Genomic DNA, 20,601 nt, shown 5'->3' with positions numbered 1-20,601 from the left:
GGTCGCGCGCGCCTGGGTTTGCAGTTTTGGGGTCGCGCGCGCCTGGGTTTGCAGTATTGGGGTCGCGCGCGCCTGGGTTTGCAGTATTGGGGGCTCGCGCGCCTGGTTTGCGGTGCTGGGGTCGCGCGCGCCTGGGTTTTTCGTTAACAATGAGGCTCAAGTGACACTTTAAATGAAAACAATTAATTTCAAGCACTCGTGGGATCACGCAAGGACGGTTCAAGATTCAATCTCCTGAGTTGGTTGACCCTCAGTAGAGATGCTACAGTCGGATCCCAGTGCCACTGAGTAAATGAAAGAATAAATCCAACTAGGGTTCCTACTCCCTATTGCTATCCGTTGATCCTTTCCAGGAATTACGGGGATTTGGATGTCTGATGAGAACCGGGTTGGGTTCAATCCCTGTGATCCAACAGCCTGCCAATGCATAGCCTTGAAGAAAGGGTGAAATATCCGAGGGCGACCTACTCTCGTGGAACTATACCCTGACGAGCAGCATAGGGAAATGAAGGGAGGGGGCGAAATTGGCCATGGAGACCTAAGGGGAGAGAAGGAACAATGAGAAAATGGGGGTAAAACTGCAGCTGAGAGTCTGGATTTGAAGAGTAAGGCCGCAGTGTTATTGTGAAAATCATGCAGTTTCTCAGCCTCGAGATTTGGGCACTGCTAGTAAATGGGATATAGCCACCACGTGAAGGAATTGTAGCAGACAGGAAAAAGTTGCTGTAAAGTTCAAAGGATCAGGTCACACTGCAGCAGAAGCAATTGCTGCCATGTTAAACTGATTCCTTTGTGCAGGCACTTGGCATCCTCCAGTACCTCAGGTTCAGCAGTGCATGTTGACAGGATATCTGACCATGGGGGACATCACACTTGAGTCTGATCTTGACCTCAGCCGATGCTCACACGCTGGCACTTTCAATCATGGGTCAAAGGATAACAATCAGGAGCAGGAATCTGGCTGTTTCTCATCTGCTTTCTAATCCAGCAGTGTTGACAATTGTAGCATCCCCACTGGTGGTCTGGCATAGTTCAGCTAACTGCAGGTTTCCAATGTCAGCTGGGGGAGGGTTGAAAATTGCGGTTGGAAAGGCCTTTACACGTCTAAGACTATGCGTCTGAATTGATATTAGCAAAGGCTTAATAAGCAGGCCTCTGAACTGGGCCAGGATGTGGGGGAAATGGAAGACTGTGGAGGGGACATTGAAGAGAAAACTAATGCAGTACTAAATCAGAATGTGGAGATGAGTGAGAGACTGTGATGCATTGACGCCTGCTCAGTGCCTGGTGGGGTTAGTCTTGTATAATGCTTTGTAGATGTACCTGTGGTGCTAAAAGCCTGTACATGTATATACTAGGCGCAGAAAAGATGGTAACAAGGCTATAGCCACATCATGCAATGAGTGCCCCTGAACAGCACTCCAGACCATGGGATGTATGGTCACCATGTTCACTCCTCTCTTAAAGTGTACCCAAAGTTTTTGCAATTGTTACTCAGTTTCAGCGCTGCTTTGCTGTGTTTCCAAAACTGAACTTACTCAGAACTTCTTAAAGCTGTACCCATTGGTTATCTGTGACTATTTCCCCAGGAAACTGTCATTCTGTGCTGCCTACATGGGAGCTATTGGTCAGTATCTCTCCAGCAATCCCTCTCTCTTTGCAGTTTCTGGAGCAGCATCAGAGGAGGCATAGAAGACCTTAAGTGATCCAGTAGGACCCATCCTTATGCCACCACTCATGTATACAGGCCAAGGCCGGATATGTCGCAAGAAACCTGCATGCAGAGAATACTGTTCCCCAAGGAGACCGTGGCAGAACTTTGCAGTGTTCTGCAGCCAGACCTAGACATCATTTCCAGGATGGCACCATTTCTGTTGTCAGTGGCTATCATAGTAACTGCTGTCTTGCACTTTTACGCTTCTGGTCCTTTCTGAACATCAGCATGTGTAATCTGCCAAGCTGCAGTGCACAGTCACAGGTGACTTGTTTGCTCGGCCCAGTGAATTCATTAATTGTCCCCTGGAAGATGGGCAGTAACTCAAGACAGCCCTGCATTTATACCCTCTGGCTGGACTCTGCAAACTGCCAGGCATTGTTGATGGCACAGATGTGGCTATATGGGCCCTACCCCCCCATTGCCATCCCTACAGCAACAGAAAGGGAGTGCACTCCATGAATGTGCAACGGGCCTGTGACCATAGGTACAGAACCGTGCCCATTAATACCCTGGCTAAATAACCCATCGACACCATTGCCCACAGCCTTTTCATCAGGAGCCACAGACGCAAAGATCTGCAACAATCTAGTTCTGCCCCATCCGAAATGAAGTGTCATAACACATTTAGAGTACTGGTTAAGCTAAATTTTATTCGATCTAAGACTGTGTGGTGCGGGCGTGTCCAGCGCATGGTGTGTGTCTTCTAAATATTTCCCCAGTGAGAAGAGAAAGTGAGGCTGCTGGGTGTAGTGTGCACCACTTGGGATGTGGGTGGCTCAGTACTTCCTTGTTATTGGATGGCCCTGCAATTTCCGGCACCACAGTGATTGATGAGGTGGCTGCCTGGGCCTGTATGCTTGTTGGCAATATGCATTCACTATAATTCAGTGGCTAGGTATTATGAATGCGTTGTCACCCCACAGAGACATCACCATCACCCATGCCAGCTCTTGCCATCCCCCTGCTGCTGGGCTGCCCTCAGCAGGTCAAGAGATCTGCAGGGTAGCACTGAGGTTGTTGCATTATGGCTGTCTGAAACTGTTTTCCTAATATAGTGAATCCATGCCGCTTAGAGCTCAGGATCACCAGAACTCCAGTGAAACCCATTTGAATGGCCATGGGGGGAATCCACTGCCACTGAAGGTCCAGCAGTGGGCCATACACTCCATGGCAGTCTGCAGCTCGGTCAGGCACTGCACAGATGCAGGTTGTGGACTTCTACATAGAACTATGGAGGCCGCTTGGCACACTCTTGGAGAATTGCATGGACTGCTCATGATGAGCTATAAAAGTGCAGTTGTCTGCAGGCCCTGTGAGGTCTGGATCCCAGGGCTCAGCAACTGAAGGAGCCGCCGAGATGGTCTTCTGTCCAGCAGCTTCCACCTCCTCCAATTCCGCCTTACTTGTGCTCTGTGCTTTGCTAAGTGCTCTCTTCTGAAGCTCACTAACCATGGACTGGATGTATCCATGCTGGGGTGTTAGCCACTGTGTGGGTGGGTGACATAGGGTGCCGTGAGCTGCTAGGTTTAATCAGCACGTTGGGATTTCCACCTCTACTCTTGGGCACCTAGACTAGCAAGTCATGATGGCAACAAATGAGTCTTTGAAACAGAGTTTACATGGCAAGAAATTGTAGTGTTATGTTGCATTACTGCACTGAATCTGTGGGTGAGGGAGTGAATGAATGAGATAATTGGGTTAGGGTTAGGGAATACAATGTTGTGGCCATAACGAAGATCTGGCTCAAAAAAGAGCAGGATTGGGTACAAAATATTCCTGGATACAAGGTGTTCAGGAAAGCGAGGCAAGGAAAGAAAGGAGGGGGGATGGCCGTATTGATTAAGGAGAATATTGCAGAATTGGAGAGAGAGGATGTCCTGGAGGGGTCAAGGACAGAATCTATTTGGTTAGAGTTAAGAAAGAAAAGAGATGCCATTACACTACTGGGTGTATTCTATAGGCCACCAACTAGTAGGAAGGATACATTTATCCTAATATAGACTGGGATAACAATAATGATATAAGGGGCACAGAGGGGGAGGAATTTTTTTGAAATGTGTTCAGGATAACTTTCACAGCCAGTACGTTTCTGGCCCAACAAGGAAGGAGGCATTGCTGGACTTGGTTCTAGGGAATGAGGTAGGCCAAGTGGAGCAAGTGTCAGTGGGGGAGCATTTAGGGAGTAGCGATCATGGTATCATAAGGTTTAGACTAGTGATGGAAAAGGACACTGACCACTCTAAAGAAAAAATACTCAATTGGAGGAGCACCAATTTCAATGGGATGAGAACAGATCTGGTCTGGGTAAATTGGAATCAAAGATTGGCAGGCAAAACTGTAATTTAAGGAGGAGATGGTTCGGGTACAGTCTAGGCACATTCCCACGAGGGAGAAAGGTAGGGCAATTAAAACCAGAGCTCCCTGGATGACAAAAGAGATAGTGAGTAAGATGAAATGGAAAAAAGGGCATATGACAGATGTCAGGTTGATAACACAAGTGAGAACAGGCAGAATTTTTTTAAAATTCGTTCATGGGATGTGGGCGTTGCTGGCAAGGCCGGCATTTATTGCCCATCCCTAATTGCCCTTGAGAAGGTGGTGGTGAGACGCCTTCTTGAACCACTGCAGTCTGTGTAGAAAGTTCAGAGGGGAAGTTTAAAAGGAAATAAGAGGGGCAAAGAGAGAGTATGAGAATAGACTGGCAGCCAACATAAAAGGTAATCCAGACGTCTTCTACAGGCATGTAAGCAGTAAATGGGTAGTAAGAGGAGGGGTGGGGCCAATTAGGGACTATAAAGGAGATCTACTCGTTGAGGCAGAGGTACTAAATGAGTACTTTGCATCTGTCTTTACCAAAGAAGAAGATGCTGCCAGAGTCTCCGTAAAGGAAGAGATAGTTGAGATACTGGATGTGCTAAAAGTTGATAAAGAAGAAGTACTTGAAAGGCTAGCTGTACTTAAAGTAGATAAGTCACCCGGTCCGGATGGGATGCATCCTAGGTTGCTGAGGGAAGTAAGGGTGGAAATTGCGGAGGTACTGGCCATAATCTTCCAAACATCTGTAGATATGGGGGTGGTGCCAGAGGACTGGAGAATTGCAAATGTTACACCCTTGTTCAAAAAAGGGTTTAAGGATAAACAAGGACACATTGTCCTTGGAGGGAGTGTAGCGTAGGTTTACTAGAATGATACCTGGACTTCAAGGGTTAAGTTACGAGGAGCGATTACACAAATTGGGGTTGTATTCTCTAGAGTTTAGAAGGTTAAAGGGTGATCTGATCGAAGTTTATAAGATATTAGGGGGAACAGATAGGGTGGATAGAGAGAAACTGTTCCCGCTGGTTGGGGATTCTAGGAGTAGGGGGCACAGTCTAAAAATTAGAGCCAGACCTTTCAGGAGTGAGATTAGAAAACACTTATATGCACAAAGGGTGGTAGAAGTTTGGAACTCTCTTCCGCAAACGGCAGTTGATACTTGCTCAATTGCTAATTTTAAATCTGAGATAGATAGCTTTTTGCCAACCAAAGGTATTAAGGCATATGGGCTAAAGGCAGGTATATGGAGTTAGATCACAGATCAGCCATGATCTTATCAAATGGCGGAGCGGGCTCGAGGGGCTGAATGGCCTACTTCTGTTCCTATGTTCCTATGTAATCCGGCAAATATAGGCCAGTGAGTTTAACCTCAGTGGTGGGGAAACTTTTAGAAACGATAATCCGGGACAGAACGAACAAGGGTGGATTGATTAGGGAAAGCCAGCATGGATTTGTTAAAGGCAAATCGTGTTTAACTAACCTGATAGTTTTTTGATGAGGTAACAGAGAGGGTAGATGAGGGCAATGCAGTTGATGTGGTGTATATGGACTTTCAAAAAGGTGTTTGATAAAGCCGCATGGTAGGCTTGTCATCAAGATTGCGGCTCATGAAATAAAGGGGGCAGTAGCAGCATGGATCCAGAATTCGCCAAGTGGTGAACGGTTGTTTTTTGCAGTGGTGTTCCCCAGGGGCAGTGCTGGGACCACAGCTTTTCTTGATCTATATTAATGACTTGGACTTGGGTGTACAGGGCACAATTTCAAAATTTGCAATGACACAAAACTTGGAAGTGTAGTAAACAATGAGGAGGATAGTGACAGACTTCAAGAGGATATAGACAGGCTGGTGGCATGGACGGAAACGTGGCAGATGAAATTTAACACAGAAAAATGCAAAGTGATATATTTCGGTAGGAAGAAGGAGGAGAGGCAATATAAACTAGAGGGCACAACTCTAAAAGGGGTACAGGAACAGAGAGATCTGGGGTAAATGTGCACAAATCGTTGAAGGTGGCAGGGCAGATTGAGAATGTGATTAAAAAAGCATACGGGATCCTGAGCTTTATAAATAGAAGCATGGAAGTCATGATGAACCTTTATAAAACACCACAACTGGAGTATTGTGTCCAGTTCCGGGCACCGCACTTCAGGAAATTTGCGAAGGCCTTAGAGAGGGTGCAGAAGAGATTTACTAGAATGATTCCAGGGATGAGGGACTTTAGTTACGTGGATAGACTAGAGAAGCTGGGGTTATTTTCCTTGGAACAGAGACGGTTGTGAGATTTGATGGAGGTATTCAAAATTATGAAGGGTGTAGACAGAGTCGATAGAGAGAAACTGCTCCCATTGGCGGAGGGGTCAAGGACCAGAGGACATAGATTTAAGGTAATTGGCAAAAGAACCAAAGGTGACATAGAATCATAGAAAATTTACGGCACAGAAGGAGGCCATTCGGCCCATCATGTCCCTGCTGGGTGAGAAACGAGTCACCCAGCCTAATCCCACTTTCCCGCATTTGGTTCGTAGCCCTGCAGGTCACGGCTGTTCAGGTCCACATCCAGGTATTTTTTTAATGAGTTGAGGGTTTTTGCCTCTACCCCCCCTCTCAGGTAGTGAGTTCTAGACTCCAACCACCCTCTGGGTGAAAAAAAATGTCCTAATTTCTGCTCTAATCCTTCTACCAATCACTTTTTAAATCTATGGCCCCTGATTATTGACCCCTCCGCTAAGGGAAACAGGTCCTACCTATCCACTCTATCCAGGTCCCTCATAATTTTGTACACCTCAATCAAATCACCCCTCAGCCTCCTCTGTTCCAAGGAAAACACCCCCAGCCTATCCTATCTGTCATCATAGTTAAATTTCTCCAGTCCGGGCAACATCCTCATAAATCTCCTCTGCAACCTCTCTCGTGCCATTACATCCTTCCTGTAATGTGGTGACCAGAACTGTGCGCAGTACTCAAGCTGTGGCCTAACTAATGTTTTATACAGTTCCAGCATAACATCCCTGCTTTTATATTCTATGCCACGGCTAATGAAGGAAAATATTCCATATGCCTTCTTAACCACCTTATCTACCTGTCCTGCTACCTTCAGGGATTTGTGGACATGCACTCCAAGGTCCCTCACTTCCTCTACATCTCTCAGTATAGAAACATAGAAAATAGGAGCAAGAGTAGGCCATTCCTCCCTTCGGGCCTGTTCTGCTATTCAAAATGATTATGGCTGATCGTCTAACTCAGTACCCTGTTCCTGCTTTTTCCCCATATCCCTTGATCCCTTTAGCATTAAGAAATATATCTATCTCCTTCTTGAATACATCTAATGACTTGGCCCCCACTGCCTTCTGTGGTAGAGAATTCCACAGGTTCACCACCCTCTGAGTGAAGAAATTTCTCCTCATCTCGGTTCTAAATGGCATACCCCGTATCCTGAGACTGTGACCCCTGGGTCTGGACTCCCCAGCCATCGGGAACATCCTCCCTGCATCTAGTCTGTCTAATCCTGTTAGAATTTTATATGTTTCGATGAGATCACCTCTCATTCTTCTAAACTCTAGTGAATATAGGCCTAGTCAATCCAATCTCTCCTCATACGTCAGTCCTGCCATCCCAGGAATCAGTCTGGTGAACCTTTGTTGCACTCCCTCCATGGCAAGGACATCCTTCCTCAGATAAGGAGACCAAAACTGCACACACTACTCCAGATGTGCTCTCACCAAGGCCCCGTAAAACTGCAGTAAGACATCCCTGCTCCTGTACTCAAATCCTTTTGCAATGAAAGCCAACATACCATTCGCCTTCCTAATTGCTTGCTGCACCTGAATGCTCGCTTTCAGCGACTGATGTACAAGGACACCCAGGTCTCGTTGCACCTCCCCTTTTCCCAATCTATCACCATTCAGATAATCTGCCTTTCTGTTTTTACAACCAAAGTGGATAACCTCACATTTATCCACGTTATACTGCATCTGCCATGTTCTTGCCCACTCACCCAACTTGTCTAAATCACATTGGAGCCTCTTTGCATCCTCCTCACAGCTTACATTCCACCCTAGCTTTGTGTCGTCTGCAAACTTGGAAATGTTACATTTAGTTCCCTCATCCAAATCATTGATATATATTGTGAATAGCTGGGGCCCAAGCACCGATCCCTGCGGTACCCCACTAGTCACTGCCTGCCACCCGGAAAAAGACCCACTTATTCCTACTCTCTGTTTCCTGTCTGTCAACCAATTCTCAATCCATGCCAGTATATTCCCCCCAATTCCATGTGCTTTAATTTTGCGCACTAACCTCTTGTGTGGGACCTTATCAAAAGCCTTCTGAAAATCCAAGTACACCACATCCACTGGTTCTCCCCTATCTATTCTACTAGTTATATCCTCAAAAAAACTCCAGTAGATTTGTTAAGCATGATTTCCCTTTCATAAACCCATGCTGACTTTGTCCAATCCCGTTAATGCCTTCCAAGTGTTCCAATCTATAGGAACTGTTCGAGTCTATAGAATTTTGGAAGATGATCACCAATGCATCTACTATTTCCAGGACCACTTCCTTTAGTACTCTGGGATGTAGATTATCAGGCCCTGGGGATTTGTCAGCCTTTAGCCCCATTAATTTCCCGAGCACTATTTTTTTACTAATAATGGTTTCCTTCAGTTCCTCCCTCTCACTAGACCCTTGGTTCCCTAACATTTCCAGGAGGTTATTTGTGTCCTCCTTTGTGAAGACAGAACCAAAGTATGTGTTTAATTGTTCTGCCATTTCTTTGTTCCCATTATAATTTCCCCCATTTCTGACTGTAAATCTCCCATTTATTGTGTATTCCCTTGTCTTGTTTGCTCTCCCCAAATGCATTACCTCACACTTCTGTGGATTGAACTCCATTTGCCACTTTTCTGCCCATCTGACCAGTCCATTGATATCTTCCTGCAGTCTACAGCTTTCCCCCTCACTATGAACCACATGGCCTATTTTTGTGTCATCCGCAAATTTCTTAATCATGCTCCTTACGTTTGTGTCCAAGTCGTTAATGTATACCACAAAAAGCAAAGGACCTAGTACTGAGCCCTGAGACACCCCACTGGAAACAGCCTTCCAGTCACAAAACCATCTGTCGACCATTACCCATTGCTTCCTGCCACTGAGCCAACTTTGGAACCAATTTGCCACATTCCCTTGGATCCTTTAATTTTTCCCTTGGGCCTTTAATTTTTTGACCAATCTGCCATGTGGGACCTTGTCAAAAGCCTTGCCAAAATCCATGTAGACTACATCAATTGCGCTACCCTCATCGATCCTCCTTGAAAAATTCAATCAAGTTGGTCAGGCACGACCTCCCCTTAACAAATCCATGCTGACTGTCCTTGATTACTCCGTGCCTTTCTAAGAGTTTATCCTGTCCCTCACAATTGATTCCAATAATTTGCCCACCACCGAGGTTAGCCCGACTGGCCTGTAATTACTTGGTCTATCCTTCACTCCCTTTTTTTACACAGTGTGGTTAGGATCTGGAATGCACTGCCCGAGGGGGTGGTGGAGGCAGATTCAATCATGACTTTCAAAAGGGAACTGGATAAGTAGTTGAAAGGAAAAAATTTGCAGGGCTAGGGGGAAAGGGCGGGGGAGTGGGACTAGCTGAATTGCTCTTGCATAGAGAGCTGGTGCGGACTCGTTGGGCCGAATGACCTCCTTCCGTGCTGTAACCTTTCTATGATTCTATAAGGAATGACAAACAAAGGATGTTACTAACCATGACCTTGGGAGATGCCTCTGACCTTTCCCTTCCCCACATCCTTGATTGCCTTCATGCCTAGAATCTCCACATGCTTACAATTTCCTCATAAGGAGTTAACAATTGAGGCCGAGGTGACCCTCCTCTCTGCAAGTGCTGCCTCTTGTGTGTGGGTCTTCTACAAGCAGATGGAAAAGGGATATGTGTTGCCAAGAGGAATCTGAGAGAAGATGTTTACCATGCAAGTGAACCCGTGAACCGGCAGTGTGCTTGGTGTTTGTTGCTTGCTGCATGTGATAGTCTGTTAGCAGCAATACACAGTGCTCCGGGAAAACATGGATATGCCTGTGCATTTGGAAAGTACATGAACGAAGTGCCACATATTCTCCCTCTATGATGTTGCCTCAAGCTTAAATTGCAGTCCTATTAAGTTGTTGTACGGTAATATTATAAAATGAAGCACCCATAGAAGCAGTGCAGTAATGCAACATAACACACTACAATGTCTTGCCATGTAAGCTCTGTTTCAAAGAGTCATTTGTTGCCATTGTGACTTGCTATTCTAGGCACCCAAGAGTAGAGGTGGAAATCCCGACGTGCTGATTAAACTTGGCAGCTCACAGCACCCTATGTCACCCACCCGCACAGTGGCAAACACCAGCAGAGAGCACTTAGTGAAGCACCGTGCACGAATAAGGACTTTCATAAGGCACTTGATGAAGTGCCGCGTAATAGGCTTGTCTTCAAGACTGAAGCCCATAGAATAAAAGAGGCAGTAGCAGCACGGATACAGAATTGGCTAAGAAACAGGAAGCAGGGAGTAGCGGTGAACAGTTGTTTTTCAGACTGGAGGGAGGTGTACAGTAGTATTCCCCAAGCGTTGGTACTAGGACCACTGCTTTTCTTGATATATATTAATGATTTGGACTTGGGTGTACAGGGCACAATTTCCAAATTTGCAGATGACACATGACTCAGAAGTGTAGTGAACTGTGAGGAGGATAGTGATAGACTTCGAGGATTTAGACAGGCTGGTGGCATGGGCGGATAAGTGGCAGATGAAATCTAACTCAAAAAAATTGCGAGGTGATACTTTTTGGTAGGAAGAATGAGGAGAGGCAATATAAACTAGAGGGAACAATTCTAAAAGGGGTACAGGAACAGAGAGATCTGGGGGAATGTATACACAAATCGTTGAAGGTAGCAGGGCAGGTTGAGAAAGTGGTTAAAAAAGCATACGGGATCCAGGGCTTTATAAATAGAGGCATAGAGTACAAAAGCAAGGAAGTCATGATGAACCTTTAAAAAGCACTGGTTCGGCCACAACTGGAGTATTGTGTCCAGTTCTGGGCACTGCACTTTAGGAAAGATGTGAAGGCCTTAGCGAGAGTGCAGAAGAGATTTACTAGAATGATTCCAGAGATGAGGGACTTCAGTTACATGGATAGACTAGAGAAGCTGGGGTTGTTCTCCTTGGAACAGAGAAGGTTGAGAGGAGAATTGATAGAGGTATTCAAAATCATGAAGGGTCTAGATAGAGAGAAACTGTTCCCATTGGCAGAAGGATCAAGAACCAGAGGACATAGATCCAAGGTGATTGGCAAAAGAACCAAAGGTGACATGAGGAAAATCTTTTTTACGTAGCGAGTGGTTATGATCTGGAATGCACTGCCTGATATGGGTGACATTGGTTGGTAAGGCTGTATTTATTGATCATCCTTATTTGTCCTGAGATGGTGGTGGGTCTTCTCCTTGAATCTCTACGGTTGTTGTGCGAATGTTGCTCCCATGAGGGTATTAGGTTGGGAATTCCAAGATCTTGACCCAGTGACGATGGAGGAACAGCGATGTACCTCTGGGTCAGAATGATATGTGACTCTGAGGGGAACTTGGAGGTGATATTGCTACTTTTGTTCTTCTCGGTAGTCAAAGGGGAGGGAGGTGCGGTAGAAGCAAGCTTGGTGAGTTGCTGCGGTGTATCCTGTAGATTGTACATTCTGCAGCCACGGTGCAGTTGTTATGCTTTAATACTGAAGCAAATGGCCTGACCTGTAGGTACACGGGTGCTGTTGAGTGATTAGGTGTTGGCAGACATTATCTGGAGGCATGGCAAAACCCCAAAGACACTCCAGACAAGCCCTAGGAGTTGTGTTTTTTTTTTGAGCTGTTTAGCAAGGACTCAGCATTGATGACTTAAGACCTAGTGAGTAGAGACATCACCTGGTGTGCAGAGCCATACAGACCCAGGTTTGATCGCTAGTCAGTGCTGAGTTAGCTGAGCACAGCCAGGGCAACAGTAGAGATGCTACACTTGGCCTCAGCAACCCTGGGTTAGGGAGGGGGAAAAGTAGCCATGATCCCCACTTCTGATAGTTGCCAGCAGGAGTGTGTGTGTGTGTGTGTGTGTGTGTGTGAGAACTTGGGTACGGGCAGAACCACACTTGCCAATGATGCCACCTGCACCTGAATAACCCATCACCATTCACTGTCCAGGAGCACACCTGAAGCATGGCCACCAGGGGTGACCGATTCCCATCTTACCCCAGCCAGGAGCGAAATGGAGAAAATCAGACAGTACAAAGTCCATCACAGTTTATAACTTGGGCTTGTAACTGGCCTCCCATTAGTAAGAACGACTTGCCTGTGTCATTTGAAATTGCCTGATTCCTTCAAGTAACAACGCAAGCAAACATGTGACCTTGTATATGACCAGGGGGTCTGTGGAGGCGGGGGAGCCACAAGGTGCACAAGGCCGGGGATCCTAATTTCAAGCTAAACATCTTTTTTTTTATTTCTTAGGAAGTGTGAAACCTGAGAAAGTGATGGCATCAGCTCCTTCAAACAAGAACTTGTACAAATTCAAGGTAAGGTGCAGTGAGAGGCCTCTGGATTATGGCTGTGTGAAGCCAAATGGGATGGCAGGGGAGGGGGGGTTGCGAAAGAGTGGCAGGCAGAACCCGTTAAAAGAATACTCCAGAGTCCCACCTTCCTGATTGGCTTCATTGGATCAATGTGCTGCCCTGTACTGAGCCACGTAGTGCAGGAGGGTTCCAGACTCAATGAATTGGTAAAAATTGTCCTTAGTACCCCCTGGGTTAGAGAGAAGGAAAATCCTGACTATCCAGTGGAACCCCTTGCCCCTTCTCCCCCCCCCCCCCCCCCCCCTCCACCACCGTGCTTCAAAGTGCACATGTGGATCCTGAGTGAGGATGGAACCATGATCGGGTTGTGAAGTGTCGCACAGCTGAATAGCCTGCCAGCACTCACTGTCTGTCTAACCTCTAGAAACTTTACCCAGGAACGAGTCGGTACCTTCAGGAGAGATGGGGAGCAGAGAGAAGAAATTCAATGGCTAAAGAAAGATTGGTGATGGGAGTTTTGATTTAACTTTGGAGGGGGATAGAGAAACTAAACAGACCTTTCCTGAGGAGATTGGGTAAAGTCTACGATGGAGAGGGTTGTATGTGGAAGGAGTGGGATTGCTGGTCTTTTCTCAATCCGGATTTCTCTCTCTTCCTGTTATGCCTTGCTCCGTAGGAAGCTGGGATGCAGGCTATGCATGGAAATGTCTCCGTGGTAAAGAGCTGCAACGTCCTCTTTCTGAGCGTCAAGCCTTACGTTCTGCCCGAAGTCCTGAGAGAAATTTCTCCATTCATCATGCCAGCACACTTGATCATCTCCGTGGCAGCTGGGGTTACTATAGAAACGCTGGAAAAAGTGAGTAGATAATCCTGGGGACTGCGTTCCAAGTGAGTATTTCTCGAGGGGAGTTTTGCCAACAACTTCGCTCCTCCTCTGCCGAAGGTGAGGTAGCCAATTGGATACAAAATTGGATTGACGACAGAAGACAGAGGGTGGTTGTAGAGGGTTGTTTTTCAAACTGGATGCCTGTGTCCAGCGGTGTGCCTCAGGGATCGGTGCTGGGTCCGCTGTTATTTGTTATTTATATTCATGATTTGGATGAGAATTTAGGAGGCATGGTTAGTAAGTTTGCAGATGACACCAAGATTGGTGGCATTGTGGACAGTGAAGAAGGTTATCTAGGATTGCAACGGGATCTTGATAAATTGGGCCAGTGGGCCGATGAATGGCAGATGGAGTTTAATTTAGATAAATGTGAGGTGATGCATTTTGGTAGATCGAATCGGGCCAGGACCTACTCCGTTAATGGTAGGGCGTTGGGGAGAGTTCTAGAACAAAGAGATCTAGGAGTACAGGTTCATAGCTCCTTGAAAGTGGAGTCACAGGTGGATAGGGTGGTGAAGAAGGCATTCGGCATGCTTGGTTTCATTGGTCAGAACATTGAATGCAGGAGTTGGGATGTCTTGTTGAAGTTGTACAGGGCATTGGTGAGGCCACACTTGGAATATTGTGTACAGTTCTGGTCACCCTATTATAGAAAGGATATTATTAAACTAGAAAGAGTGCAGAAAAGATTTACTGGGATGCTACCGGGACTTGATGGTTTGACTTATAGGGAGAGGTTAGACAGACTGGGACTTTTTTCCCTGGAGAGTAGGAGGTTAAGGGGTGATCTTCTAGAAGTCTATAAAATAATGAGGGGCATAGATAAGGTAGATAGTCAAAATCTTTTCCCAAAGGTAGGGAAGTCTATAACGAGGGGGCATAGATTTAAGGTGTGAGGGGAGAGATACAAAAGGGTCCAGAGGGGCAATTTTTTCACTCAAAGGGTGGTGAGTGTCTGGAACGAGCTGCCAGAAGCAGTAGTAGAGGCGGGTACAATTTTGTCTTTTAAAAAGCATTTGGACAGTTACATGGGTAAGATGGGTATGGAGGGATATGGGCCAAGTGCAGGAAATTGGGACTAGCTTAGTGGTATAAACTGGGCGACATGGACATGTTGGGCCGAAGGGCCTGTTTCCATGTTGTAACTTCTATGATTCTATCTACAAGGCACAAGTCAGGAGTGTGATGGAATACTCTCCACTTGCCTGGATGAGTGCAGCTCCAACAACACTCAAGAAGCTCGACACCATCCAGGACAAAGCAGCCCGCTTCATTGGTACCCCATCCACCATCCTAAACATTCATTCCCTTCACCACCGTCGCACTGTGGCTGCAGTGTGTACCATCTACAGGACGCACTGCAGCAACTCGCCATGGGTTCTTCAACAGCACCTCCCAAACCCGCGACCTCTACCACCTAGAAGGACAAGGGCAGCAAGCACGTGGGAACACCACCACCTGCACGTTCCCCTCCAAGTCACACACCATCCGACTTGGAAGTATATCGTCGTTGCTTCATCGTCGCTGGGTCAAAATCCTGGAACTCCCTACCTAACAACACTGGGAGAACCTTCATCACACGGACTGCAGCGGTTCGAGAAGGTGGCTCATCACCACCTTCTCAAGGCCAACAGGGATGGGCAATAAATGCTGGCCTTGTCAGCGACGTCCACATCCCACGAACAATTTAAAAAAAAATTGAGAGGGGAGTCACTAATAAATTCAATAAGGAATTCAGGAGAAACTTCTTTACTCGGGGAGTGGTGAGAATGTGGAACTCGCTACCACAAGGAGTGGTTGAGGTGATTAGTATAGATGCATTAAAGGGGAAGCTAGATAAACACATGAAGGAGAAAGGATTGGAAGGATATATTGATAGGGTGAGATGAAGTAAGGTGGGAGGAAGCTCGTGTGGAGCATAAACACTGGCATAGACCCGTTGGGCCGAGAGGCCTGTTTCTGTGCTGTAAATTCTATGAATATGATGTCATGTCAGCCAATTGCCTTTCAGTACCTCGCCTGTCTCACCCTTGACAGCAAGTGTCACACCACTGGCACCTGAGTTTTAATCCAGCCCAGACTGATGTATGAAAGTCATCCCTGTGTCTATGGGAAGTGCACATGTGATGAAACAAAAGGATAGTGTTTTGAGGTTGGGGATTACTGGAAGGCGCTTTACTCTGCATCAGACTTTATAAGATATTAAGGGGAACAGATAGGGTGGATAGAGAGAAACTATTTCCGCTGGTTGGGGATTCGAGGAGTAGGGGGCACAGTCTAAAAATTAGAGCCATACCTTTCAGGAGTGAGATTAGAAAACATTTCTACACACAAAGGGTGGTAGAAGTTTGGAACTCTCTTCCCCAAACGGCAATTGATACTAGCTCAATTGCTAAATTTAAATGTGAGATAGATAGCATTTTGGCGATCAAAGGTATTAAGGGATATGGGCCAAAGGCAGGTATATGGAGCTAGATCACAGATCAGCCATGATCTTATCAAATGGCGGAGCAGGCACAAGGGGCTGAATGGCCGACTCCTGTTCCTATGTTGTGCTGTGCCTGACCCTGGGGGTGCCTGATGAGGCAGATCAGGAAGCTCCCAGGTTCATCCCTGGTTTGTGCTGAGCTAGCTGGCAGTCAGAAGTGCCTTGTATGCCGACCTAACTAGGAGTAATCTGCCTATGTCACATCTAGGATGGATGAACACAAGATAATGAGAAAAATCTTCCCCACCTCCTCGATCTATTCCAAATGCTGCCTGTCACGATTTCAGTCCAATAGTTTGCACTTCCCTGAAGGCCCCTCTGTGTCTGTCTCTCCTCTCCCAAGCAGTTGGCCAACAAGTTTTACATCTGCCACTCCGCAGATAAATGTCCACCTTGTGACACGACAGTCAGAATACCTGAGGGGAGCCTTCAAGTGAAACCTAGCTTGTCCGTTAATGGAGGAGGAATGGTGAAAGTTCTTGGGACAGACCCTCATCACCAACACCTGCAGCAAAATGCATAGAAGTACATTGACTTTACAGCACAGAAACAGTCCATTCGGCCCAACTGGTCTATGCCGGTGTTCACACTTCATACAAGCCTCTTCCCACTCTGCCCCCATGTCCCTCTATTCCCTTCTCCCACACGCATATACCAAGCCTCCCCTTAAAGCATCAACGCTCTCTCCTTCAACCACTCTGTTCCACATTCTCACCATTCTGCGTAAAGAAATTCTTCCAAAATTGATATCCACATCCACCCTGGTAACATAGAAACATAGAAAATAGGAGCAAGAATAGGCCATTCGGCCCTTCGGGCTTGCTCCGCCATTCAAAATGATCATGGCTGATCGTCTAACTCAGTACCCTGATCCCGCTTTTTCCCCATATCCCTTGACCCCTTTAGCATTAAGAAATATATCTATCTCCTTCTTGAATACATCTAATGACTTGGCCTCCAATGTCTTCTGTGGTAGAGAATTCCACAGGTTCACCACCCTCTGTGAGTGAAGAAATTTCTCCTCATCTCAGTTCTAAATGGCATACCTCGTATCCTGAGACGATGACCCCTGGTTCTGGACTCCCCAGCCAAGTGAACCCCTTCATTATTTTAAAGACCTCTTTCAGGTTTCCTCTTAGTCTTCTCTTTTCCAGAGAAAAGAGTCCCAGCCTGCTTAGTCTTCCCGATAGTTGCGTCCTCTGGTAACATCCTTGTAAATCTTTTCTGCACTTTCTCCAGGGCTTCAATATCCTTTTTGTAGTATGGAGACCAGAATTGCACACAGTGCACCAAGTGTGGATTAACCAAGGCTATACATAAATTTAACATTACCTCCCTGCTTTTGTATTCTATTCCTCTAGAAATGAAACCCAGTACTTTGTTTACACTCCTTATGGCTTACCAACTTGTGTTGCTACTTTTAGTGATTTATGTATCTGTATTCCCAGATCTCTTTGCTCCTCTTTCATTTAGTTCCAAGGAATAAGTGGTCTCCTTTTTCCTGCTACCAAAATGAACCACTCACACTTCGCTATATTGAATTTCATTTGCCATGTCCTCCCACATTGCAAGCCTGTTTATGTCTTCCTATATTTAGTGCAGTCCTCCATATTGTTAGCTACACTTCCCAATTTGATATCATCTGCAAATTTCGACACCATACCGCCATAGAAAAATACCAACCAACTTGCCTATCAATAGACAGCCCCCAATCGCAGACCCAACTGATCCAAGAACAAGCAAATTGCCTTAGACCCCTAACCTCTCATTGCCCTGAGTGCAGACACAGCCATGATAAGAAACTTGACTGTACCACTGTACTCCTTCCATAAGCACCATGTACTCCAAATGTACAACAGCTTCATAAAATATATGCCTGTGAATGTAAACTCTTGGATACATTTTAATGATGTGCCTTTCGGTAATTCTCATCCTCTCTTCTCAGTTCCTACCTGCTGGGACCAGGGTGTTGCGGTTGATGCCGAACCTCCCTTGCGTGGTGCAGCAGGGCTCGATGGTGTTTTGCCGTGGAACCAATGCTGGGGAGCAGGAAGCCATTCTCCTGAAGAGCCTTGTATCTGCCTGTGGACTGTGCGAAGAGACCCCAGAATCCTACATGGACATCCACACGGGGATCAGTGGGAGCGGAGTGGCATATGTACGTAGGGCAGCAGGGGAAGGAATATGTAATTGTGCTCCCTCGTTGGCCTGCAGCTAAGTGCACCACCCCATGTGGAACTGTCTGGTCTGTGCATGTGTGAGAATGTCTGCAAGGATAAGATAGGGCTTTCATTCCTCTCCTGAAACTAGTGACCCCTTTGCTGGAGCACTGGATGCCCTCTGGTACTAGATACCCTCTCCCAAGTCGTCATTCTTCATGGGTGAGCTCTGACAGTGAGTGTCAGTTATTCAACCATGGGAAGCATCACAGCAATGCCCAGTCTTGTTCTCATTCAACATCCACGTGCGCTCAGGTGACCGTATAATGATCAAGAGCTGAAAACCTGGCTGAGTTCTTTCCTTCCTCCCCCAGTACAGGAGCACTATTTCGAAGAAGAGCAGGGGAGTCCTGGCCAATATTTATCCTGCAACCAACACCTAAAAACAGATTATCTGATCGTTATTACATTGCTGTTTGTGAGACCTTGCAGTGTGTAAATTGGCTGCTGTGTTGCCTATATTACATCAGTGACTACACTTCAAAAGTATTTCACTGGCTGTAAAGCGCTTTGGCATGTCCTGAGGTCGTGAAAGGTGCTATATAAATGCAAGTCTTTCTTTCTTGTTTGCTAGGTTTACTTGTTTGCTGAGGCTCTGGCAGATGGGGCTGTTAAGATGGGAATGCCATATGATTTGTCGAAGAAGCTTGTAGCTCACACGCTGCTGGTAGGTGACAGATCAGTCATATGATCAAACTTAAGTTGTCTGCTGCCTTAGGTTAGTGGGTAAATTCACAGCTTGCTGTGAGTTATACAGATGAGGGAGGTCCCAGGTTCTGTTCCTGGTCTGGAGCTACTTGACCTCAGCCAGGGCAGTGGTACGGGCAGTACAATTTGTCTCATTGATCCTGGGTTAGGGAGGGAAAATGAGTCTCTCCTGATCAAAAGCAGTGCCCCTTACCGGAGGTGTGCATGCACAGATTGTAAGGACTGAATTGGGTTCAACTGTGATACCCCCTGCAGTCCAATATCCTGCTGACACTCACCATTCAGACTTGAATAACAAGTGTCCATTGGCTGAAGCACCAGAGGATGGCTGGTGCCAGTGCAACCATACCCCAGCAATGAGTTGGTGACTTCAGGGAAGGAGGGGAGAAAAAAAATGTTGATAAACCTATCAGCTCAGAGCTATCGAATGGAGAGCAGGTGTTGGGGCTGAGAGAGAGAGAGAGAGTGAGACCCTCCCAGCCAGTGGAAGAGAGAGAGAGAGAGAGAGAGTGAGACCCTCCAGCCAGTGGAAGAGAGAGAGAGAGAGAGACCCTCCAGCCAGTGGGAAGAGAGAGAGAGAGAGAGAGACCCTCCCAGCCAGTGGGAGAGAGAGAGAGAGAGAGAGAGACCCTCCCAGCCAGTGGGAAGAGAGAGAGAGAGACCCTCCCAGCCAGTGGGAAGAGAGAGAGAGAGACCCTCCCAGCCAGTGGGAAGAGAGAGAGAGAGACCCTCCCAGCCAGTGGGAAGAGAGAGAGAGAGAGACCCTCCCAGCCAGTGGGAAGAGAGAGAGAGAGACCCTCCAGCCAGTGGGAAGAGAGAGAGAGAGACCCCTCCCAGCCAGTGGGAAGAGAGAGAGAGAGAGAGAGACCCTCCCAGCCAGTGGGAAGAGAGAGAGAGAGACCCTCCCAGCCAGTGGGAAGAGAGAGAGAGAGACCCTCCAGCCAGTGGAAGAGAGAGAGAGAGACCCTCCCAGCCAGTGGGAAGAGAGAGAGAGAGAGAGACCCTCCCAGCCAGTGGGAGAGAGAGAGAGAGAGAGACCCTCCCAGCCAGTGGGAAGAGAGAGAGAGAGAGAGACACTCCCAGCCAGTGGGAAGAGAGAGAGAGAGAGAGAGAGAGACCCTCCCAGCCAGTGGGAAGAGAGAGAGAGAGAGAGAGAGAGACCCTCCCAGCCAGTGGGAAGAGAGAGAGAGAGAGAGAGACCCTCCCAGCCAGTGGGAAAGAAGACGAGAGAGAGAGACCCTCCCAGCCAGTGGGAAGAGAGAGAGAGAGAGAGAGAGAGACCCTCCCAGCCAGTGGGAAGAGAGAGAGAGAGAGAGAGAGAGACCCCTCCCAGCCAGTGGGAAGAGAGAGAGGAGAGAGAGACCCTCCCAGCCAGTGGGAAGAGAGAGAGAGAGAGACCCTCCCAGCCAGTGGGAAGAGAGAGAGAGAGAGAGACCCTCCCAGCCAGTGGGAAGAGAGAGAGAGAGAGAGAGAGAGAGACCCTCCCAGCCAGTGGGAAGAAGAGAGAGAGAGAGACCCTCCCAGCCAGTGGGAAGAGAGAGAGAGAGAGAGAGACCCTCCCAGCCAGTGGGAAGAGAGAGAGAGAGAGACCCTCCAGCCAGTGGGAAGAGAGAGAGAGAGAGACCCTCCCAGCCAGTGGGAAGAGAGAGAGAGAGAGAGAGACCCTCA

General features: G+C 47.1%; 1 protein-coding gene across 1 annotated transcript in view; it reads left to right on the top strand.

Moving 5' to 3' along the window:
* The window catches only part of pycr3 (pyrroline-5-carboxylate reductase 3), a 36,528-nt gene that overhangs the window by 2,314 nt on the left and 13,613 nt on the right, over window positions 1–20,601 (top strand). Inside the window, exons 2-5 of the mRNA XM_067968514.1 lie at window positions 12,571–12,635; window positions 13,309–13,488; window positions 17,952–18,164; window positions 18,800–18,892. Coding sequence (XP_067824615.1) covers window positions 12,571–12,635; window positions 13,309–13,488; window positions 17,952–18,164; window positions 18,800–18,892 — 551 coding nt within the window. The remainder of the gene's footprint in view (window positions 1–12,570; window positions 12,636–13,308; window positions 13,489–17,951; window positions 18,165–18,799; window positions 18,893–20,601) is intronic.

Source organism: Heptranchias perlo, chromosome 2 (assembly GCF_035084215.1).
Source record: "Heptranchias perlo isolate sHepPer1 chromosome 2, sHepPer1.hap1, whole genome shotgun sequence".
Classification (NCBI taxonomy): Eukaryota; Metazoa; Chordata; class Chondrichthyes; order Hexanchiformes; family Hexanchidae; genus Heptranchias; species Heptranchias perlo.
Note: the sequence above shows the minus strand (reverse complement) of the source record. Positions and strands in the feature narration are given on the sequence as shown.